A 24,545-nucleotide genomic window follows, 5' to 3' on the forward strand; every position below is an offset into this window, starting at 1 on the left:
TTGAGCTGTGTGCCCTTTCTTTTACGGTAAAACCGAAACAGTCCATGTGACAGCTATGATTGAATAATTTTTCTTGGTTTGGTTAATGAATATTTAAAAAGCAAATGATAAAACTCAGAAACCATGGTGTGAGAAAATGCAAAAGGTAATAACTGATGAGTGATTACGGTTTATTCTTTTGGCTTCTGATTTTTGAAAAAAAAAAAAAAGGCATGTAGCTTACTGGTTCACCGGGTTTTCCATTTTCTCCTGGAGGTCCACTGGTTCCGGGCAAACCCTACAAAGAACCACATTTTGTGTTGTGTAATCACTTCAGACACTGCTCACAGAAAAGCTTCTCATCTGTGTGTTTCTGCAAGGTATTCAAAAAGGTTTAGTGGTCTTTTTAAGGCTAGGAGCTTTGTGGGTCTCAAAACCCAGGGGCGCAGCTGGGACGATCTTATCTTCCAAACTTAATGTTTATCTCCCTCTAGTTTTTCTGTTGCTGTAGGTAAAAATGAACTGATGGTAATATGGATTTGCTATGTGGACTTAAATTATAACAGAAGTAGGCCTAAGCATAAAAAATTTGATGTGCTTAATTAATTAAAATAATTGCATAATAATAATAATCCATCTGCAACAAGAATGTCGATTCACATCGTCTGTCATTTTATTTCAAGGTGGAAGACAGACCCATACATTTTAAGCTGAAGATGAATTGTAATCTATGAGTGTCACCAAAAAAACCGAACTGTCAATCAGCTCAACAAATACAGCTCACAAGGGAAGTACTGAATTGTCTGGTAGAAGCAGGAACCCAGGGATACTTAGGTAGCAACTTCTTACCTGTAGTCCTTGTGGACCAGGGGGGCCTGCATCTCCTTTGTCACCAGCCGGCCCCTAGCATAGGAAAATACAATGAGATGTCCTATTATAAAATATCCTTTCATACTTAGTCCACACAGTTTTGATTTTAACAGGCTCACTGCTTAATTTAAAACTTAATAGTGTGAAGGAGGACGGAGTCTGGCCTACAGAGTTGATGCAAGGGAGCCTCGTACAACGTGATCTTTACTTCTAGTTAGCCAGCATTTAGCTAGCTAAGTAACCAAGCCTCGGAACTGCTTTGGTGAACGATGGCATCATTCCTCGGCCCCACTCCCACTCACTTCCATCTCCAAGTTACGTGAGTAAACTTACAGTAGGCCCTGGGGGACCCTGAGGTCCAGTTTCGCCATTCTTTCCAGCAGGACCCTACAAAAAAAAAAAAAAGCAGTTAGGGAAGCAGAGGTAACGGAGATAGTAGAAGTCATAGGTTGGGAATGAAGGCTTCTAGAGAAAGCTGGAAACAAGTTAATGACAGCTCCGTACCTGAGGGCCGGGACCTCCAGGACCACCTCGCTCTCCATTCTTGCCAGGTGCACCCTAAAGGAGTGGCCAGGATTTATTCATTCTCAAAATGAAATCATTCAGTGTCCCGTTCCCTGATAGTTGGGATCTGCCTCTTACACATACACATGCATGCATCCACAGCCAAGAAATTATTTTCTAGAACTAGATTTCCATAAAGTTCACTACTCTTTCTCCAGACCTCTAAAAAAGAAAGCAAACCACAAAACCCACCCAGTCTCACATGGCATTTTACTTTTCCTATATTCTACTTCTTTGATGCAGAGATCAAGTCTTGGCCATCTCTGAACTCCCATATGGGAAGTAATAGCCTTCTGTCAAATATTTACTGAAGAAATAAAGGGAGGAACTCACATCATTTCCTTTAGGACCAGGGAAACCCATGACGCCAGGCTGACCTCGGGGACCAGACGGGCCTGGAGGACCTGGCCGACCACTTTCTCCTTGACTTCCCTAATGAGACAAAATTGCATTAACAGAGGTTTGATAAAGATCTCATGAAACTATGCCAGCTATATACCAAGACTACGCAATACACATCAACGCCAGCCAAACTGCGCATTCCATTATTCACTGGGCTTATAAACAGAGATATCAAAAATGTACATACAGGAGGCCCTGGTTTCCCATCGCTGCCTGGCCCTCCTGGGCTTCCGGGCATGCCCTAGATTGAAGAAGGCAGTCAGTCAGGTGATCTTAAAATGTTAATTAAAAAATATATATATATCTGTAAAACTGTGAGATTTTGTACATAGCCTTTTACTGGTGCATATTTTTCAATCTATAAAGTGTCTCAGTCAAGCCTTCTGTTTTTCTTCAGGCATTCTAACTTTATCTTAAGAGTATTTTGTTTTGATACTATAAAAGTAGAGTCTGCCTTAAGTTGTCTTTAATGCTCCCTTATTTGTCTTTCTTCTCACTAAATGTGAGTGTCAAGCAAACGAGTGCTTCTCTGTACCCTCATTCCTGGACCTCCTGGGACACCATCTCGGCCGGGTTCTCCAGGAGCTCCTCTGGGCCCTGCAGGGCCTGGACCACCACGCTCCCCAGCGGGACCCTAAGAGGTGAAAGAAGTCAACAAATAGGTAAAAGATCCTTCACTGACCTAGACGTGGACCATATTTAGGTCACGACGTGCCCTACAATCACTGTTTCCCATTAGTTTGGATGATCATATTGGGAATGTTTTAAGGCAACTTTGATGAACATCACATGCCACCAATATTCAGTGAGCATAACGATATATTTCTGTGCATATAAAGTCAAATATCTTTGATGATATCAAACCATATTTGTACAGTATTTTAGAGTTTTCAAAGAACTTTCAGGCACTTTAATTAACTTTATTCTTGCAATGATGCTGAAATGAATCATTCTCCAATGACAGATGAGATAAAGAATTCTCATAGAAGTTAAGTGACTTGCTTTAGCTATGAAGCTAGGAGACGGGCTGAGCAGGGGCTGGGACCATTGTATGCTGAGAATTATTATGATTTTCAACTTCCAGTGTATTTCTTTCTGATGTTTAGCTTTCAGTTAATGGGACATTGTATGGAAGAAGATGACCATTTGTAGTACCAGCATTTACAAAGTTAGACCTTAAAGTCATCTACCTTTTCTCCTGGAAGGCCATTTGCTCCAGCAGGTCCTCGGAATCCAGGTGCACCCTGGAGACAGTGAAAGGCAAATGTTGTGGCCCAAAGCATGAAACTTTTTCATAATTTTTGAGTAGCAGTGAATATTTGCATGCTATCCAATGCCTCAAAGACAGTATTTGGGATTGAGGACGGTATCCTCACCCTGAAAGTGAAGCTCTCTGTGGATGAGCATGATATCCTGCTCCTTTTAGATGCTTATGGGAAGCCTACCCTTTCTCCTGCAGCTCCCGGAAGTCCGTTTGCACCTGGTTCTCCAGGCGAGCCATCTTTGCCGTCTTCACCTTTAGGTCCTGGGATACCTGGAGAACCAGCTTCACCCTAAAAAGGATGCCAATAAAGGGTTAATTCTTTTGCCAAATTTTCACCTGGAATAAGAAATAACCAATTCTGTCGAGGGTAATACTTACACGTTCACCGCGTGGGCCTGGCTCTCCTTTGGCACCATTTTTACCGGGTTCACCCTAAATGAAACAAAATCTTGGTTTAAAAACAGGGAGTTACAGGCTAACAAAAGCAGCAGCAGCAACAACTGATCCAATTATAAACCCAGACTGAAGTCAACATAAAATCAACGGAACAAGTACAGAAAGTCTGCTGTTGATATTTTTGTTGTGGGAATTAAGTTCCATCTTCCAGGCAACTAAGGAAAATATGAACTTACTGCACCACCTCGCTGTCCAGGAGCACCATTGGTACCGGGTGGTCCGGGAGGGCCCCGGGCTCCTATCAGTCCAGGGGCTCCAGGAATGCCAGCGGGACCCTAAAAATAGCCCAAGAACGTCACATTAGTCAAACTTGAACCTTCTTTTCTGAACAGCTAACTCAAACACCACAAATGCAATGTCATGCAAAGTGCAAGGGAAGCAATAACGTGAGCGGGTGAAGTGAGGACGGAAGTGAGGGTGTCTTACCATTTCACCTTTACCGCCAGGACTACCATTGCTCCCAGGGGGGCCCTACAAGGGGAGAAGAGCATATTAAAAACAATGCAAATAGTGAACGTACATTTGCAAAGTAAATCTATTGCAAAGTGCTGGGCTTTGTAGAGATTCAGTGATTCCTCCAACTATAGCACAACATGTAAAATGTAGGCAAAAGAATTATCATTATCTGAGTAATCTAAAGATAATATGCCCTTGGTCTAAATTTTTAAATAATAAATAGGAGAGGTTTATTAATCCTGTTTCTTCTCTGAATTTCTGTGATTGGCCATCAGTTGGGGCACAGTATTTGAAGTACCAGATAACTATCCATCCTTTACTTCACTTTGTCATATAAACAAAATTCATAAATTCTAGAAGAGTGTAAACCTCAAAACCCATGAATTTTGGTACTAATAAAATCAGTGTTTATCACAATAGAATATTTCTAAGCACCAAGCGGTGATTTTTTTTTAAAAAAACTATTTTAATTGATAGCAACCTTAAAACATTTGCTTTCATGAAAGAAGTCAGGCAACACTCCCCGACGGCCATACTTGTTACTTACAGGAGGGCCTGGAGCACCAGCATGTCCCTGAGGTCCAGGTTCTCCTCTTTGTCCAGGGGAGCCGTTTGAACCAGGAGATCCCGCGGGTCCAACTTCACCCTAAGGTGTAAAGTCCCGAGTAGTCAGCTTCTCTTGCCACTTCTAATCATTAGGCCCGTTGAAACCCAGCTCCCAAAGCCCCGAGTAGTTTGACAATATAGTCTATCACAAGGAAAGAATCATCAGTCGTGAAGGTGGAGACAAATACTATGAGTGCAACTATGTGAGCTGCTTTTCAGAAAGAGACAGGGAAAAAAGAAAAGGCATAAATAAGGAGACATCAGAATAGTTGAATGCCATGGGTAACCCCTTTTGGAATAAAAAATAGGACTTTAAAGATCTGAAAAGATATCTACTTGATGGGTAAAATATATATATATATATATATATATATATATATTATATATATTTAAGAAGCAAATCAATGATTTTCTGTTGTCCTAAGATCTATTTTATATTCTTCTATGGGAATACATGTTTACCTTAGCACCAGGGGAACCGGGGAATCCTGCAGTTCCAGGGGGACCGGGGGGGCCCTGAAAAAAATTAGGGACAATTTCAAGAGTTCTTCATCAAGTAAACAAAAGCTAAGATAATGTTAACCGGCAAATATTAAGTGAGCACCTACACAACATAGAAGACAATTATACAGACAAAGTCGCATTTATCATCCAACGGATGAATGTTATGTGGGGCAACGATGTGGAAAAGTAACAAGAGAGTGAAATCTAAAGTTGGAGAAGTAGGATGCTTCTGCCCTCCGTCACAATTCTGTGACTTTGTGCAGTTTACTTGTCCCCAGCTCTCGTACGCTTGTGTATGAAATGGAGGTGACACTATTACCTATTTTTCAGGTCCCTTTAATTGCCACGTGCAGTGATGGTCATTAACTGACAGTGAGTGCACTCTACACACATTAGCGATCGGCCAAGGATCATAAGGAGTGTCATAATGTTATGTATGGGCTTAACGTTTCTAGGTGGTTCCTCGATTTCATTTGTGGACTTTGTGTCAGTTGGAATGACATATTCATGAGCCATGTTGAGTTGTAGGTCTAGGACCCACATCATCCCAACATTCCATGCCCCAAATCTCTCATCACCCCGAAGCAACACAGGGTTAGATTAAAAGTCACTCACTGGTTGTCCGTCACTTCCACGAGCACCATCGTTACCTCGAGCCCCCTAAAGAGAGAAATTTGTCTCAAATATCCTCTTAATTCTGAAAAGCCAGTCACGAGTAATGTTCTGACTAAAATTCTGACTCCACCGAGTTGGCTTTTCCTGCGTCGCATTAAAATCTGCCACCAAGACTATGTTTTGAGGCAAGTTGAGACAATCCCGGTATTCCCAGCAGTGATCTGCTGTGCGAGGGCCTGATTCTGCATTTAACAGAACTGAAAGTGAGCTGAGGGTCCTATAGGGACATGGACGAGGTTGACTTAAGTTTCAAAAGAGGCGATAACTACAAAGCCCTTATTTGTGTCCCTACAAGTGTAGCTCACGGTTTATGAAGCATCCTTAAATGCCACACTTCATAGAAAAGAGCTTCTCGAGGATTGGGCCCCCCGCAGCCTGGCCCAGGCCCTTGTCTGCACTCTTGTCGCCCCAGGAGCTGTGGGTGCGGGGGGGACACTCACCGCGGCCCCGGGGAGGCCTGGCCGTCCTCGCTCACCAGGAGCACCTCGGGGACCCTACGGAACAATGGAAAGGACGGTCTCCCTTTAGACTTGACATGGTGAGAACAGCTGGGGAAGGAGCAAGGCGACCTTTGGGTTGATAAAGCTGAAAGTTACATGAGAACTATAATTACCATGGGTCCGGGGGCTCCATTTTCACCTGGGAGGCCATTTTCACCCTAGAAACACATAAAACATGTTACCATTTTGTAGAAAGAGAGAGGAGTGTATAGTTTTTTAAATGCAGCACATTATGAAGAATATTATAGAGCCTAAGAAAAAGACATGTTCCAGCAACGTCAAATTTTTGTTAGCATTTTGTCTACCATCATTCTCAATTTTTGCATTTTAAAAACTTGCAGATGAAGCAGAAGTAACCAGTGAGTCACTCAGGGATGCACAATCATTTCTAATGTAGACAGTTCAAGTTCTCAGCTTTGGTAGGAGCTTCAATAAAGCCTCTGAATTACTCACTGTTATTTGGCTCCAAAAATGCAAAATTCAGGTAAATTTCAGAAAAAGTTAACCCCAAAATATAAGTCCTAAATATAAATATAACATTAAAATGAATTTATTTATGAAAATATGATTTTGCTTTTGATTTACCTTTAATCCAGGAGCACCTGTATCACCCTTTTCTCCGTTTCGTCCATCAAAGCCCTAGGAAATGTACAGAAGTAGAAAGAATATTAAAGATCTGTTAACAATCAGAATGGTTGAAAACTTTACATTGTATTTTTCATAACTAGTTTTTACTAGATGGCACCATTTCCAACATTGACGTAAATAATTAAAAGCCCTTTTAAATGGATTGATAGAAGACATTTGAGATTGATTTTAGAGTAAAAAATCTGAACTTATCAGCAAGCACAGTTTAGTTCAGTTAGGAAGTTGCCTTAACCCTTAGCTCTCAATAATATATTTTCTTCTTTTTTTTGACAATGGTGATAAAATTAAATAATTCTTTCCTAAGCCTTAAAACACATTGAAACTCAGTCTAATTACTATCTGTTAAATAACTAGTTGGTTTGGTCAACAAAGTTGATAGACCGTTAAAAAATCAAATTGACTAGTTGTCAAAATCAACCATTTTTGGTACATACTCAAATTGCCCAATAAAATTGGTTAGGCAAGTAAACATAGCTGGATGAAATAACTTATAATTAATTTAGAAACTCTACTTACTCTATGTCCTTTCATACCGGGGAATCCAGGCATGCCAGCTGGACCTTTAATGCCCTAAAAATAAGGAATAAAAAAGACATTAATGAGTTTTCTTTTTTTAATATATTTTTTTTATTTTATTTATGATAGTCACACAGAGAGAGAGAGAGGCAGAGACATAGGCAGAGGGAGAAGCAGGCCCCATGCACCGGGAGCCCGACGTGGGATTCGATCCCGGGTCTCCAGGATCGCGCCCTGGGCCAAAGGCAGGCGCCAAACCGCTGCGCCACCCAGGGATCCCTCATTAATGAGTTTTCAAATAGAATCACAATCCAGTAGTAAAATGCCTTCCATTTTTAAGTGTGATTCAATTTAATTATAGAATAATTTTCAGGCTAAGATTGTCATGGTTACTCCAAATAATTCACTGGATGCTGAAGACTTACTGGAGGTCCAGGCAGCCCTCGCTCTCCAGGTCGTCCCGGTCTTCCTGATTCCCCCTAGGTAGAGAAAGACAAATCACGTTAGGTGATTGTGTACGAGAAAACACATTGCAGTCAACTAGCAAACCAAAAACTTTGCATTTTTCTCATCAAAAACTCATGAAAGTGGTTAGGCTCAACCACTTTCTAGCTGTTGTAGCCATTGGAACAGCTTTCCTAGTAGAAGGAATGGGGAGGACTTCCATGGCAATAGGACTTCTGCATAGCGGGGACGTCGCCCTTCCCTGAAACATCACAGTGCGCTCTCGCCCCTTGCAAGAACGTGCCATGGGAAAGGAAGAATGACATGATATTAAAGGTGTTTTTAAGTTTTCAAGTTTGTAAAGTATTGATATCGATGTCTTCGTTACAAGAGGAAGAAAGAAGATACTTGTTTCTCCTCAAGTGATATATGCGCTGGATGCTTCTTGGCAGTGAAGAAGCACAGGTAGGGGGTCTGTTAGTCTGGAATTCAAGAAGTGGTGCATAGAGCTATACAAACCCTACACATTCAAAAAGTAAAATGAGCTAAAACGTCATTAGGATAGCACTGAGTATTCCAGTCCGGTTTTTCTGCGTATACAGGACATGCCACGTGCAATATTCCAACTTGAATTTTTCCATATCCCCATTCGATCTTAAACACTTACATCTTTTCCAGCAGGACCAGATGGACCCATAGCACCAGGGGGTCCTGGAGGGCCCTGAAATAAAAAAATAAAAAACAAATTTATCCATAGGTTTTTCTCTTACAAAGATTTATTGTTATATGTGTTTCTCTGAAAGGAAGCCTCTTCTAGAAGATACTCTCAATATGTTTCCTTATGAAAATGACACATTGAGTTAATGTATCTATATTATATCAAGTTTTTACTATTTAATGAAGTTATTTTTAATGGGAATTAGAAATATCATGGATCTATGTTTTATTCATACCTAAATGTATATTTATATATACCTCCAAGTGCACTTGTGAGACACTGAACTTCTTAATATACAGGTATTTCTTTTTTTTTAATATACAGGTATTTCCAAATAGTTTGAAATATTAAATTAAACTAACTTCACCTCACTTTCTTGTTCATACAGCATGGTTTTCTTGAAGAATTCTGCCAGATTATGCTTATTTCCACTAAATGAAGTCTTAAAAATTATACATCAAAGAGTAGATATGAAGGTGAACTGAGTGCTTACAGGGAAATTAAATCTATATTTAAGAAAAATAGGATTTGTATCCTCCCTAGGAGGCGAACTATTGTGGTGGCTAATTAGCCAGGGAATTTCCAGATGAAAGAGCAAGTATCTCTAGGAAACCTAAACCACTAAAAGACTCCAAAAGGCCTTTGGTACCAGTTCAACCATCCTAAGAAATAATATTTATTATTTAAAATTTGAGTATAAATTTAATCTATACATTATAGACCCTGTGATGATGTTTTAGAAAATGAAGATGGTTTCTGTGTAGAACTGTCAGTTCACTACGTAGAGGTGAAATACTCACCGCAGGACCAGCTTGCCCAGGCTCACCAGGGGGGCCTTGGTATCCTGGGGAACCCTAGGATGGAACGATGTGCAAATGTGTTAAAAGTCTAGAAGACAGCATGAAATCAGGATTTGTGAAGGTACTCGGTGGATCTTATTCCAATGTATAAAGAATTTTTTAGATCAGAAACAAGCAAATTTATTCCATTCCATCCATTTTATTCCATTGAGATTGAGTTGTTCTGAACTTGAAGCCATATCACATGCAAATTAAGCCTCTGCTTTAACTTTCACGACATTGTAATTACTGATAGTTGTTTGTGGAAAGGAATTAAATATGAAATTCTAATATCTTGAAGGAATGACAGTTTCTTGGTTGTGATTTTTCTACCTAATTGGGGTTATGCTTGCTGGAATGGCGGAGTTACAGCAAAATCTGTGTTAACTAGACTTATATAATATAAATGAGAAAGAAAGCCCCGTTAATGGCTAAACTTACCGGGGAGCCAGGATGACCAGATGTACCAGGGGGACCAGGAGGGCCAGGGGGACCCTGGAATGTAAATTTGAAGGATAAGTTTTTTTTTTTTTGAAGGATAAGTTTAAAATAAATGCAACTGAAATATAATTTACTTGGGCATCAAAGAGATGCTCTGTTTAGAAATGATACTGACATTTTAAAAAATGAGAACAGCATACCTCATGATACGGTAACTATCCACGGATATGATTGGTTTTATTAGACATACAATAAAGATCTGCAAAAATTCATGCAACATGCTATGAATGTCCCTGCAATATTAGGATGATACTGGTACTGGGGAAGGAGCATTTTTTGCCCGCTAGCCAAACTCCTGTGGAAAAGTATCTGCATACTGTAAATCCCAGTCTCTAAAAATAATGATGTAAATCAACGTAGAAGTTCTTAAGTACGTCACTGAGTTATGTTGATGTGAAGATTTAGACGTACGGGAGAATCATCATAAGTGGGACAATGATAAATTACAATTATAACCAGTTGATTTATCATTGCTCAGAAATACAGATTACACTAGAAAACCTTCAGTTTTATAGTATGCTATTTCCAAATACTGGTAACAAACTTTAAAACCACTGTTTGTAATTAAATTATCTCTTAAAAAAATAAATGATCTCATAACTTCTTTTCTGAAATGTTAATAAGTAATGAGTTTGTTGGTTTTTTTTTCTTGGTTTTTGTTTTTTAGTAAAAACTGTACATAAGACTGAAAAATAAGATTCATAATTTGAACCTAGCTGAGTAAGACCAGCTGTTGACATTCTTAATATAATTCTCCTTCTGGCTTTAAAGGGAAAGAAAAACACATCCCCCCAAAACTTTAGAGATTTGTAAAAATCCTCTTTTTTGCAATTTACATCAGTTTTAAGGGTCTTTGTTTAACTGGTCATTTGGCTCTATTAGTTAAAGTGTGGTCCTCTCTAGTTTGGAAAGTCACAAACCTGGTGTCTAATGATCTCGGGGACAATCTTCCATAGTCCTGGTGTCATGATTCATTCACACTCATACCTGTTACTGGCAGCGAAGCCATGAACTTCCCTACATTGCTTCTCCCAAAGCCTGTTCTGTGATAAGGACCTTTTACGTGACACCATACATCATGCCCAGGTGCTCAGGCTTCAGTGACTTTTTTCTATTTTCTTCTATCAAAACTCTAGGTGATTTACATTACCCAGATTACCTTTTGGGTACAATGTGAATAGCTATCATTTGTCATAGAGAAACCTAGACTCAATACATTCTGGAAATATTTGTATTCGACTTCAGGGTTTTAAGTAGGGCAGATTGTAATATTGGGCGTTCATCCCTCGGACTGTCATCTAGAAGGCCGCACTTCATTGATGAAAATACATAAAAAGAAGATTCCGAACAACGTAGGGAGAACGAGGAAACGTGGAGGTGAAAAACAACAAAATGTGGTTAAAGTTAGGGAATATACGAGCGTGCGACCTGAGCATGAAGGCAGGTGGGCGCCTTCTACGTGTGGTCGTGTAAAGAGAGAAGGAGTGTGCAACAGGTGTGAAACGAGGGGCGGTGAGGAAGGAAGGGGTCAGGGCAGACGGACCAGGATAATCCTAGCAGGTGCTCCCCAGCCTCAGTGGAGGGTCAGCCGCTTTGGGCAAGCATGGAATAAGGCTGTGTTACTAGGGAGCCGACTGCTCGGGGTCAACCAATGGGAAGTCAACCAACATGCCGCTCTACGATGCTGAGGGACCCTGGTACGTACAGCTGGCCCGGGGTAGCCTCCGATGCCGCCTCCTCCAACACCAGCCTTGACGTCATAGGACTCAAACTGGGGAGAATAGTTCTGTAGCAAAGACACCAGAGATATGATCATTTTGATATATATGTTGTAGTTCTTTCCCAAAACATTTAAAAGAGCCTGCATTTACAGCACCTACTCTTCCTTGATAGAAAGTTTCTACGTGCCAGAGGGTGTGGCACGTGTCATTGGGTATCTTGCTCATCCTGTCTCTCTGCAGCTTGTGTGGCAGGTACCCGACGGAAACACGTGCCTCCGTAATGCGCAAGTCTTCCAACTAACTCGGTGCAGTGTTAATGCCAAATAATTGGTTCCTATATGGTCTTACCCAAAATATGATTTCACAGCTTCAGAAACATCAGATCACAGACTGAAACTGAAAGACACTTGAAATCATATAATCTGATTTCCCCTTTTGGAGCAGGAAAAAAAAAATGGAGAAGTCAAATTACTTTACCAACATTTAATGATGCAAATAAGATTTGTCCCCCTTGGCTTCTGCTTAATACACTAACAAATTTACTCCCCAAATAAACATCCCCACAGACAATAGGCAAAGAAAAATAGAAAAACCCATGTGCCTGTTGGGTTTCTTTGGCGATTATTTTATTTTGATTTTTGAATTGCATTGTTTAAAATTCAGAGTTATTTGTATATAGTGGCTTCTAATTTCTCTTAACCTCAGGCAGCAGAAATTTTGACTCATTTATTTGTTTGGTTAGTTGCTTCACACGCAGGCTTAGCTGCCTGCCACGTGTTTTAGGAGGAGCAGGATGGGCTCTGAAGGCTTGGCCAGAGAAGTTGTCGGGCGTCAATAATCCTGCTGACGTGAAGTCAATGAGTATTCACAGCTTTTCAACTGTTTTTTTTTTTTTTGTCCAGACCTACAGAGGCTTTACCATTGGGGTTCTAAGTGCAATAAGGCACAGTCACAGCAATTCCTAAATACTCCGGGCTAATTCTTTTGCGAGTTGATGACTCGTTTCTTTTTTTTTTTTTTTAATTTATGATAGTCATACAGAGAGAGAGAGAGGCAGAGACACAGGCAGAGGGAGAAGCAGGCTCCATGCACCGGGAGCCTGACGTGGGATTCGATCCCGGGTCTCCAGGATCGCGCCCTGGGCCAAAGGCAGGCGCCAAACCGCTGTGCCACCCAGGGATCCCTGATGACTCGTTTCTTGAACATAGTGATATATCATATGCCTGCTGTGAAGTCGGGAAAGTTTGCAAAGATGTAATAGCGATACACCGGCATTTTGAGGAAAGGTAAAATTTATAAAGCACTTAAAATAGTGTCCAGCGCTTCTAAGCACTAAGTAAGGATTTGTTAGATACATGAAATCAGAGCATAGATGCAAGGAATCCACAAACGTGAGATGTCATACAGGCTGAAGAAGAGAAAACGAAGTAGGTAGTTTTAAAGGAAGGGGATCTTGTTGTCCTGGAATTTATTACCTGAGGACCAGTAGGGCAGGATTCACAGATTCCAGGGGGGCCAGGAGAACCAGGGGAGCCTGGCTGTCCGGGAATACCGGGGTCGCCATTTCTCCCAGGAATACCAGGAGGGCCCTGAAAGAATCCGAGATAAAAACTCAAAACAGGAAAAAGGTCTAACGATTCAGAATCATCATCCCATTGTAGCTTCTCTGCTTTGTAATACAAGGAATCCATATGAGTGATAAATCTTCTTGAAAATACAGACATCTAAATCATGGGAACATTTTCAGCGCGATTTATTTCTTTGTAGATTGACCTATGTTTTATTTTCCAAACTGATAATGGGGATGAAGAGATCGTATAAAATTGGGGATATTTAAATATTCACATGTACAATTACGGATCCTCGGTTTGAGTTCTTTCATGTCGTTAAATATGGGGTAGCAAAGGAAATGTCTGAATGATCAAAGCTCAAATATGAAAAGGCTATTAGAAGAAGCAAAAAAAAAAAAAGCAGCAAATTACTTAAAGAACTCAATTCATTCCACAGAAGAATGTTTACTTACTGGATCTCCCTTAGGGCCTTGAGGTCCATGACCATTAGGAGGGCGAGGAGGCTAATAAATGAAAAAGACACAGATTAAATAAGACATAAGAACAACTTTCCCATGAAGTGTGTCCCAATTTGCCTATTTATTTCTTATCCCAACTCACATCCAATCCCTAGCTTTAAACCAGAAAATCCACCTTTTAACTTGTGACACCAACATGATTGTTTGGCAGACACTACTTTCTTTTCCTTTCAGGAAAGGAAACTATTTCATGTGTTAAAATATGAATCTTATATATGAAGATTCCTAATATTCTTCTTAATATGAAGGTGTACAGATTTTCTTTAAACTCACAGATGTTGGAGGCTGTGGGCAAACTGCACAACATTCTCCAAATGGGATCTCTGGGTTGGGACAGTCTAATTCTTGTTCGTCACATATTATGTCATCGCAGAGAACAGATCCTGAGTCACAGACGCATATTTGGCACGGTTCTGGCTTCCAGACATCTCTATCCGCGTAGGACTGACCAAGATGGGAGCATCCTCCATCAATAGCTGGAAAATAAGATGGTTTGAGGTTGTTTTCTGTTTTGCTGAAATATGATTTTTTTGTGTGCTGTCACCACTTTCCCATAACCAAAATGGAAATAGTTTGAAACCAATACTTTCTTCCTTTTATTAAACTAATTTGTATGTTCTTACAAGCATGCTTATGCAAAAAAAAAAAAGAAAAAAAACCCCACAAATTACATTACCAAGAACATCATATTCTCTCTATGTAATTTGCTGACTGGAAAGAGGTTGCTGAAAATACCGAATTTGTTAACTTCAAAATGGCACACCCTAGGAAATTCTCCTTAAGGCCAATAAGAATTTTAGTTTTGATTATAGTAAGAATTTACCACCAATGGAAATCACACAAGCACTTAAACATCTATTTATTAATTGTGTAATTGAAAACAAGCCTTTCTAGCAATCACGATCCTTTGCTTTCATGGTAGACAAGAGCATTATTACACTATCGCGACGATTTTGTCACTAACTCTGAAGACTTTCTGGATTTTATTAAGCTAATTGGGAAATTCAAGGGAAAATAGATATTCTTGGCAGCATAAAACTCTCCCAGATTCCTGGGAAAGCTTTAGCAAAGCTTATTGTACGTATTGAATATCACTGCCAGCCCCATCGGGCATTAGTAGGTCAACACGATATGACATAATATATTGTATGGCCCCTGTAGCTGTAAAGTTCCAAATCACTAAAAATAAATAATGTTTTTTAAAAATAAATATGGGCGAGGAATAAGTAAGAATATTAGGGAAAAATATGAATCATGACCATGTGTATTTGTGGCTTAACATGGTAAAAAATTTGCTTCAACCAAAATTTTAAACTTGTTTCCTAATTATATGTAAGGTACTCAGGTTTCAGCGGCCATTAACAATGAATCAGCTTAGGGGTTGCCAGAACAAAACCTGGTCTCAATTCTTGAAGCATTAGCTGTGGATTGTGGTTAAAGACAACTTTAGTTCTTGAGGATTACTATGTTAGCTTGCCAGTAATTGAGAAAATAAATAAGAAGTTTCTAAACATCTGCAGAAATTTTTGCAAAGAACAATTGTACTGTTCAGTATTTATATTTTTGTGAAACAGTGAAATTTTATTTTCTCAGAGCCAAAATGATAATGATTGAAGTTCATGCTAAATAATTTGGGTTTAGAGGTTTAGCCAGCTTCACAAAGATTCACAGAAAAAGGGGTAATTTCAGAACATAGACCCTATGCAAACTGGCATTGCCTCCATTCCTCTTCTCCATTATTGGCTACAGATAATGACTTTCATGATCCTGTGTAACACGTCCATCCACTCGGGAAGTTTCAAAGTCTCTTCTTGCTGTGCATGGCCATTCCCCAACGTGCTCTACAGCTACTGCAAGGAAGCTTGTTTGTTTTACTGCGATTTTAAGAAGGCAAGAATCTGTTTATTTAAAAAATTATTCCCGTTCCTCCTCCATGTTTGGAGCAGATATATGAGGACATTGGAAAGAAATACTATCTTAGCTTGCAGAGAGGCATTCCTTTCCACTTCGGGAGCCTAAGAGCTCAACGCCACGATGCTCGCCTCACGCAAGTGAAGGACGTCTATTAATAGTGTCATGAAACGTAGGCTTAAGGGAAGCACAGTTTCTTTTTTATGTCACGATGAACAACAAGAGAGGGGAGAGAGGCACCAAACTCCTTTTTCTCTAAGCAGAACTGAAGGCTTATGTTTAGGGACTAGGTTCATGGTCTTCCAGAAGGGGTCTGAAGGTTCTAATGAGATGGAAGATCGTTTGCTGAAACTGTAAGCCATACAGTCCTGATTCTTAAAATGAAGCCTTTAAAACTTTCTCTAAACTCACATTATGTGAAATGTGGTGACAGATGATTTTCAGCTGAAGACTTCCCCATGAATAATGCAGATTTCGGACTCCCTAGCCTTCTTGAAAATACCACCAGGGTACAGGATGTAAACCACAAAGCAATGATACCGCGCAGTCAACTCGACATTTGCTGAGATTGGAAGTTAAGTGCTGACGGCCCTCCGCACACGGGAAGGTAACTATGGGGACTAACTAGTCGTTGACTTGATTGGGGTGATCGTTCCACAATGTATATCAAACGGTCACATTGTGTACCCTAAATACACTCAATTTTGTCAACGATACTTCAATAAAGCTGGAGGGAAGAAAAGAAAATACGGTGCTGATTTATCATTAGTCATAATTCTTTCAACTCCTTGACTCTGGAGCGGGAACATCTTTCTCCACATTTCACGCAGGAGCCATGTTACAAAACTTAGCTCTTGGGTGCTGATGACCTACTAGAGACAAATGATGAAGAAAGTTAAAGGGAGAGTCAAGCATCTCATGTTTTAATATCTTTTCTTAGGTTCTTAATCTGCCCTAAAATTAACATAATTTTCATCCTTCTGTATTCACCCTCTTCTGTTCACGTCTCACTGAAAGTGCCATCACATCACTAGCAACCCAGCGTTTTCCATTTGCTCTGTACTAAATGGGCACGATATTTACTTCTAAAAATTGTAAGTGAATTTGTTAGAGTTGGGTTAAACCCAGCGCTCTGTAAATGAAAGTCGTGACTTAGCCTCTTGGGTCCACATTTTATCAGAAGCCATATGCATTACGCTTTTTAAAACACGAAGGTCTCAAGATAAAGCTTCAGTCACTTTGTTGTATCTCTCTCTCTCTCTCTCTTTCTCTCTTTTAAGTGATGTTGTTCTATGGAAAAGGAAGTTGGAATACTTGAAAAATAAGAATTGATGCAGTTTGTTTATGGCCATAACATATTTCACATACATTTCAAAGAATTTGGCTCTCCTGAAAAGTCAGTTTCCGTAGAAACTTGTGGTTGAGAGTCAGACCTTCTTCTGTTGCTCTATCTCAATCACCTTTGTTGAAAGGCAGTTTCCTCTAATTTCTCGTTGTGCGCATGACAAAATATGGTCGGAAATATGTTCTCCAGGAAGCTAAGCCTCTTACACAGATGTCTCCCCGCCCTCCGTTTTGGCACCATAGCCTGGTGCCAAGAAAAAGAATGTTTTGTTCTCAAGAGGAATAAAATATTCTAGTTTGCCACTTGCAGCATTTAGAAATTGTTTAGAAAATGGGATTCAGAAATTCAAAAATGTTAACTCAAAGGCTAATAATCTCATTTTTACTACTGGACAAGAAATAGATTTTTTTCCGATTACGTCGGATTATTCTTGTTGCTTAAACGAAGTCTCCCTGTTCGAAAATGTAATTAATTTTAAACCCTACCTCTCATGTCACTTGGTGCTTCTGTTCCTTATTACAAAGAACAGTACTGAAATGAATTTATTTGTACCCACACAAGCCATGCATTAGACTAAACCATCTCCTTACTAGGACCTAAAATATAAAACAAAGCAAAGCTGGTCTATGACATCATCCTCTCTGAGCTTCTTTTCTTTTTTAGCTCTCTGTTTTGAAACTTCAGAGAAAAATAAAACCAAGTAACATAATCTAATATGTTTAGATATGTGAACACTTTCTTTTTATTGTTTTTGTTTCCATTCTTTAAATGTTAATTTAAATGCTGATTTGATAGAATTTTATTGTTGTGAGTAAAAAATAATGTAAATTATGTTTGTCTTAATTCCATTTTTGGAGTAAAAATAATATGCCCCAAAGCATCCAATCAAATTGCTAATTTAGCCTGAGTGATAAGTTTCATTTTTTTTTTCTTTTCTCTTCCTACTGAATCCTTTCCTGGGAAAAGGTGTTCTTTAATCTGAAAATTAAAAATAACAGATGTGATATGCAAATTACAACAATATTATTTCCCTGTTACTTTAGGAAGTTGACTATTTCGTAAGTGTGAGTATGTAGAGTCTATATAGCTTCCCACTGAAATGGGTTTTGCTTTTAAATGATGCCGTTTAGAAATCATACATTTTGATTAAATATGTTTCTGGGGCTTACATTTATCGGAATATTTTAAAATACATTAGATAAGTTGACTAAATTTCAAGGAAATATCAGAATTTCATATATATTCAACTTCAAATATATTCAATATATTTCATATATTTCAAGGAAATATAGAATTTCAAGGAAATATCTATAGACCTATAATGGGTGGATAGCTTCAATTTCAAAATGTTGTTTTACATGGACAAGACAGATTCTGATATTCTCATCCCCACCAGCAAATCCAAAAACCAAAGAACTTTATGAATCATTTCTAGATGTTTCCTTGCTTTATTCTTTATAGATATATGATTTTTATGTTTCCAATTAGAGATTTATTTTAAGATGATTAACATTCTGTCCTGCGAAAAATAAAAATAATTAGATAATCAGAGTGAAAGGTATCATACGTCTAACAATGAGCGATCGCACTATGACATAAGCTGGTTTGTGACACATTATAACGACACTGGAGAAAATCTACTCTGCTTGTTTCATTACAGTTGGCAAACACCAAATCTTACATCTGATCACCAAAATTCCTACCACGAAGTCATTACGTCACTTTAATTCCCTACAGCAATTTTATTTTGCGCTGGTGGTAAAACTAATATTTGTAGAGTGTCCCCTGTGCTGGGGGCTCAGTATGAGGCCTTCGGCACCTCCGGTCCTCAGCCTGCCTTGCAGTGGCTGGGTGCTGTCATCATCTTCACTTTACACATGGAGCATTGGAGGCAGGTTGGAAAACTTTCCCCAGGTTTACACGGTAGGGGGGCAGCTTCGGCCCGTCTCTACCCCAACACCCTTAGCTGCGGCTCGGGCATCCTCTGCAGCTTGAGGCCCCGGAGGGCTGGGACAGCCAGCTTCGGAGCTCTCCCCCACGACGGCTTCTGGGCCCTGCAAGCTTCAAATCAGAGTCTAAGAAGACAGTGGTTTTTTTTTTTTTTTTTTTTTTTAAGGGATGACAGTGGCCTACAGATTGTTTTTTCTGTCTGGTCTCAAAGCAAGAAGATAGCATGTGGAGTGCAGTTCTGTGGTTTATGGTCCCCTGACCTTCTGGAAAGCAGCTGCGTCCTCAAGGCCGTCCTACTGGCATCCGGACCACCTCCAGGACGAGGTGTGTGGGGACCCTCCGCAGGCACCTTAGCAGGTTCAGGGGAGCCCAGTCCCCCGGCGATGCACAGGGAGGCCGGAGATGCAGCGCCCAGATCCCGACCCTCACCTGCAGGGATGCGGGGGCCTCTGGGGGCTCGCGGGTGGGCTCTGGCTTCACCACAAGCCTCCCTGCTCAGTCTGGATGTTAGGAACATCCCGTAGTTTCAAGGGGTATTTCTCTGACTTAGCTTGAGGGACACGGCCACCCCTGGCCTCCCTGCCCCACGGCTTCGGGGGCCGGCCTCAGAGGGACTGGAGCTCTCCTAGCAAGTTCTCAGAGCAAACGTAACTTTTAATAGGCCCCAGCTCCTTGCTCTTTGACTCTTACATCGTTTGGCCATTCTAATTTTTGCCCTCTTCTTTGAACTTCTCATTTTGTTCATTAACTTCCAATTTTAAATGGCAGTTCTTGACCTCAGTCATGGAAAACACAAGGGTTTTATTAGTTAATCTGAAAGGAATCCACTTCTGCTGTGTTTTCATTAGGCGCAGACAGACCTTCCAGTGGTTAGTGTAACTCCCCAAACTGCAGTTAACAAGTGATTTGTGGAAGAGTAGCTATCTCATTTTTTCCATTGTCATTTTGATATGAAACAGGCTAAGTTTCCCCCTTTGAAAACTCTGGATTTTTTTTTTTTTTTACACTACACCTGCCTACCTTCTTCTTCTTTTTCTTTTCTTTCTTTCTTTCCTTTTTTTTTTTTTTTTTTTTTTTTTTTTGAGTGTGGAAAGCAATGGGACTGAGCTTTTTGCTTTTTTTCCAGGGAAAACTGCTTTACAAGAAACAGTCCACTGAGACGTTTCCAGAAAGTTATTGCAGACCTGGAAACTTTACAAATGTTCTTCATGTCCAGCAAAGGCAATAACATCTTTCATCTTTAAAGCCTTAACTCTTAGGCAATCCACTCCTGATGACTTCAAGGCGGGGATCTCGCTTGATGTTATGGAGTGAAAGCCTGGGTGTCGGGGGCCTGGGCTCGCCCGCGACCCCCCCCCCCCAGGGAGCCCTGAGGTCAGTAGATGGCACTGTTGTCCCGGTGACCGCTCGAGGCCCGGCCAGGACTCCGGGCTGAAACACGGGCTTTTCCTTCCCTTCCTCTCCACTCCTGGAAAACATAAGCCTTTGGATCAATCAACCCAGAGGCTGAATCTGTCCAAGGCTCACGACCACGTCTCTCCTTCTCTCCCAGAATTGTTTCAGCGGCTTTCCGCTCACGAAAGTGAGATGTTTAAGTCCAGAATTTAATCAGAGTATCTATTTACCTACATAGGACATCAGACCGTCTGATGGGGAATAGTCTGTGGGTGGTAAGAAATGTGAGATATTATGAATGAAAAACACAAAGTCTTGTATCAATACTTTATTTACTTAAAATGTGTATTGTTACAGAAATGAAGATAATCTCTGGTTAGCTCATAACTGAGCCTTGTTTCTCTTGTTTCAAGAATAGATCTATTTACCAATTCAAAGTTGAGTGTTACACAGACAAAAATCTACCTTTTTTACCTTTAGAAATGCATTTGCTGATGTACTTTCTAGGACAAAAGACAAGGTTTTAGTGTTCCTTTTCAAGGACAGTTACAAGAGTGAGAAAAGTCAGATCCTGGAGATTGAATGTATGTTTTGTGTTCTCTAAATACTTAGGATTCAACAGAATTCTGGTCCTAGTCTTACGCTATCACTTCTGGGTTGTATTATCTCAACTAAAGCCCCGAACCGGTGTGGGATGACGACACGGAAATACATGAGCGATTATACGTTCTCTCCTCTTAAAGGGACAACTGTTTCTAGTGACTTTATGCTATATTTTCTGCATTGGCTATTTTTAATTCTGGGGGCAACACAAACCAGAAAACCTGACGGATTACTAACTGTGTCCTTAAACGTAGTGGAAAATAGACTCTCATAACCTGTAATAGGGAACAGGTTCTGTGAAGCCCATTTATTTTGTGATTCAAAACAATCAAAGGCCCACAGTGAAATTATCACGGTGACATTATCAGGGGAGTGAAATATAAGCAAAATCATTACAACACTTTTAATTAAAAATAGTTTATCCAAAAAAATTGAAAAAATTAAAAAAAAGAGTTTATCTCTTTGCCCGTAACGAAGCAATATTACTTAATAATAGCCATCCATTCATTTATGCATCTGTCTAGCAGGCAGTGGCTACAATACTAACACCAAACAAGGACTAACATCAAAAACTTGACAAATACCAGAGAAATGATGACACATTAGATGTGGAATCATTACCTGTGGAATTTTGAAAATGGACGTTAACATTCAAGTTCATCCCCAAAGTCTTTGAATATTGTTACCATGTGCTTGTGTGTGTTGGGCAACACTTTATCAGTAATGCACTTATTTCCTCAGGAACGTGGTATTTAATACCTAGAATTCACACGTGTAATACTTTTAAACCTCCTTCCTAAGCATGGGGTCCAGCTGTGTGACACTTGGGTTGTCGCCGGTCCTACACACGGCAACTCCGCCCGTCACTAGGCGGAGAGGCTCTGTGCTTAGACTTGGCATGTTTATAAACTACAGGAAATATAAAACAGACCACATCTCTCCATTGGTGGAATAAAACACATGAATTAAATAGAACTCTCAGAAACTTGTGAAAGGACCAAAATTCTTTGTGAGGACAATGTTTTAAGCTCCAGAAAACTTGCGCGACCAGCCCCGAGGTCAGGACTCCTTAGGGCTCTGCTATTTCTCCCGGGGACCCTCAGGCCATTGATAAGAACCCAGAACCCGTATTCGACGGCTGTCAGTGTCTGTCTGTCCACCTTCCGGAACCTCCCAAAGCTAATCCACCAAGAGAATTTTCTTGTAAAATTTGCAGGAAACACACAGGATGTGCTATCTTAAATACTCAAGCTTTTTTTTTTTTTTCATGACAAACAAAATAAAAACCTCAGCAAAATCCCTGTCAACCTCTTTTGAGCTTAAAAGCACACACATGCAGCAGCAAAACTTCATGACTGTGTATTATTTTCTGCAGCTAAAGACAAAAGTTAAAAAGAGCTTATGTGATGCACCCATAGTAAAGGCATTAAACACCTTTTTCCCCTCTAAAATCGGATCAAGAAGACATAGCCAGAGTGCTTATTATAGAAGATGGTAACCACTGGGCAACTACAAATACTTTGTCAGCATTTTGAACTAAACACCAAAGGTTTGTAGTCTTTCCAATAAATGGCAGCTCGGATCCCCCTCCCCCCTCCCCCTTCCCAGAAATCAGGAGAAGTTAAGAGCTTTAAACAAGGTAAATGTCTTCATTGAGCTGGGGGTGTGCAGGATGCATTTGGTCCGTAGCCCAGGACAGGGGTGTAGTGTGCTCTGGGGCGGATGGATGGGAAGGCCCAGGAGAGGGGAATGGGGGAGGGAAGGGCTCCAGGGGAGGAAGGTGGGAGGAGGCGAGGAGGGGAAGGAAGGAAGAAAAGAGATGGAGGCACAAGGAGGACCCTTGGGTGACAGGGGGGTCATTGGGGTGATGGGGGGGCGGGGGAAGGAATGAAAAGGAGGAGGTGGTTCCAAAGAGCCGAAGGGGCGGAGAATTGAGAAGGAGGGGACAGGAAGGGGGCAGAGGAGCTCGGGGTACAGGCGGTGTGGGTGTTTCTCTCCTCTCGTGGCCACGGGCTGCTTGTGACTGAAGCAACGTCACTGGGTCCCCCGTCCTGTCCTGTCCCCTGCCATACGTGACCCTCGACGACATCAAAGGCTTTACTTGAAACACAAAAGCCATTGTCAGGCCCGTGTTTGCAAAACCTCAACATGAATGTAAACATTTTGGGCCCTGGGCACACAGGAGCTGCTGTGTCACGGTTTCTTCCGACACCTTTAACATTTAAAGGGTTATTTCTAAGAAAGTCTGTTCGGCAGCGTGACCTGTGTTTTCGTGACTATGAGAAACATATGAGTGAAAAGCCATATCGTCACATCATCAAATGATGACGCCGGGAGGCTGGGGAGGGCGGCGGGGGAGCCCTTGTCCCCAGTCACCGGGGGGCCGCGAACCCCCGCCCGCCCAGTGGCGCTGGCGCCTCTTACCTCGTTTGCAGGAAAGTCCAACAATCCTGGTGGAAACGCTTTTTTAAAATATTCTCTTCATTAATGCAAATGTGGTTAAAGTGGACAGCACGTGGCCAAGCCTAGACCCTCACGGCGGGCCGCGGGGTGTGCGCCGGCCGAGGACACACGGGGACCCCAGGCCAGGAGCTGGCAGGCAGTCTTAGCACTTTGGGGCCGTGTAAAATGCACTCAGGAAATCTGCTGCCTGCGGCCCTGGGGAGCCCCCCGAGACCCCACCGGGGGGGGGTCCTGTGGCCTCGGCTGCGCGGAGACCGATGGACCCTCGGGCCCCACCTGCGGCCTCCAGATGGCCCGGCCACTGGGTCAGCCATGGGGACGGGGCTCTGCAGAGGTCACTGATAAGGCTTCCAGTGCCGCTGACACGCAAACGAGTCAACACAAGAACATCTTTATCTTAAACGACCAGAAAACCCTGAAACACAAAAATGCCAATCTTCGTTCCAAGCAGCTGCTTAGAGGAGGAGCGGCCGGGCCCGGGCCCGTGGGAGCCACCGGGGTGACTATCTCTCGGAGGCCGGTCTCCCCTTTCCTCCTGCTTGCAAGAAGTAAAGACAAAACCCCGCGAAGTTTCTTGAGAGCAGCCTACTCACCTTGCTGCTGTGCCGAGATGACAGCGGGCTGAAGCAGAGCGAGAAGCAACCAGGTCCCCTTTTGCACAAAGCTCGTCATGTCTAAATGTGAGACATGAGACTCTTTGTGCAGCGAGGAGGGGAGAGCAGCAGCTCAAAGTAGCACCATCAGATGTTCCCTGCCCTGCAGCACCGGGCCCGTCATAAAACTCAGCCACTGAGATTCCTTCGCTTCGGCCTTAAATAGGAAAAAGTTTGGCTTCTCTCACTTTCCAGCCCCTTTCTGAAATATGAGAGCAGCACCCATCCCCTTAGCAGTAAAAGAAATGATTAATACGTCTCTCTCCCTTATAGAAGACACAGCCCACAAAGGAAGGAAAGAGCACATCTGCAGCTCGTGTGCAGCTGCTTGTGTGCAAGTTGGTGGCAGGGTTCGCTCCCATGCGTGTTTGTACGACCTGAGGCTGCGGGTCAGGAAGCCCTGCGTGAGCCGGGCTGGGCCCAGTTGGGGGCCCCTCGCCCCCCCACTTGGCTGGGGCTGCTCTGGACGAGAC

The 24,545-nt window shown here is 41.5% G+C and overlaps 1 protein-coding gene across 1 annotated transcript in view; it reads right to left on the reverse strand.

The window, feature by feature from the left end:
- The window catches only part of COL3A1 (collagen type III alpha 1 chain), a 38,211-nt gene extending 13,997 nt beyond the window's left edge, over positions 1–24,214 (reverse strand). Inside the window, exons 1-28 of the mRNA XM_055308454.1 lie at positions 24,013–24,214; positions 14,026–14,228; positions 13,687–13,737; positions 13,139–13,252; positions 11,648–11,728; positions 9,883–9,936; positions 9,403–9,456; positions 8,552–8,605; positions 7,866–7,919; positions 7,441–7,494; positions 6,862–6,915; positions 6,390–6,434; positions 6,217–6,270; positions 5,717–5,761; positions 5,060–5,113; positions 4,539–4,637; positions 3,962–4,006; positions 3,712–3,810; positions 3,458–3,511; positions 3,261–3,368; positions 3,006–3,059; positions 2,351–2,449; positions 2,003–2,056; positions 1,747–1,845; positions 1,354–1,407; positions 1,183–1,236; positions 829–882; positions 224–277 (exon numbers count right to left, since the gene is read on the reverse strand). Of these exons, the coding sequence (XP_055164429.1) occupies positions 224–277; positions 829–882; positions 1,183–1,236; positions 1,354–1,407; positions 1,747–1,845; positions 2,003–2,056; positions 2,351–2,449; positions 3,006–3,059; positions 3,261–3,368; positions 3,458–3,511; positions 3,712–3,810; positions 3,962–4,006; positions 4,539–4,637; positions 5,060–5,113; positions 5,717–5,761; positions 6,217–6,270; positions 6,390–6,434; positions 6,862–6,915; positions 7,441–7,494; positions 7,866–7,919; positions 8,552–8,605; positions 9,403–9,456; positions 9,883–9,936; positions 11,648–11,728; positions 13,139–13,252; positions 13,687–13,737; positions 14,026–14,228; positions 24,013–24,091 (1,977 nt within the window). The 5' untranslated portion in view covers positions 24,092–24,214. The remainder of the gene's footprint in view (positions 1–223; positions 278–828; positions 883–1,182; positions 1,237–1,353; positions 1,408–1,746; positions 1,846–2,002; positions 2,057–2,350; positions 2,450–3,005; positions 3,060–3,260; positions 3,369–3,457; positions 3,512–3,711; positions 3,811–3,961; positions 4,007–4,538; positions 4,638–5,059; positions 5,114–5,716; positions 5,762–6,216; positions 6,271–6,389; positions 6,435–6,861; positions 6,916–7,440; positions 7,495–7,865; positions 7,920–8,551; positions 8,606–9,402; positions 9,457–9,882; positions 9,937–11,647; positions 11,729–13,138; positions 13,253–13,686; positions 13,738–14,025; positions 14,229–24,012) is intronic.
- Positions 24,215–24,545: the final 331 nt, after the last annotated feature.

Source organism: Nyctereutes procyonoides, unplaced genomic scaffold, assembly GCF_905146905.1.
Source record: "Nyctereutes procyonoides isolate TBG_1078 unplaced genomic scaffold, NYPRO_anot_genome, whole genome shotgun sequence".
NCBI classification, from domain to species: Eukaryota; Metazoa; Chordata; class Mammalia; order Carnivora; family Canidae; genus Nyctereutes; species Nyctereutes procyonoides.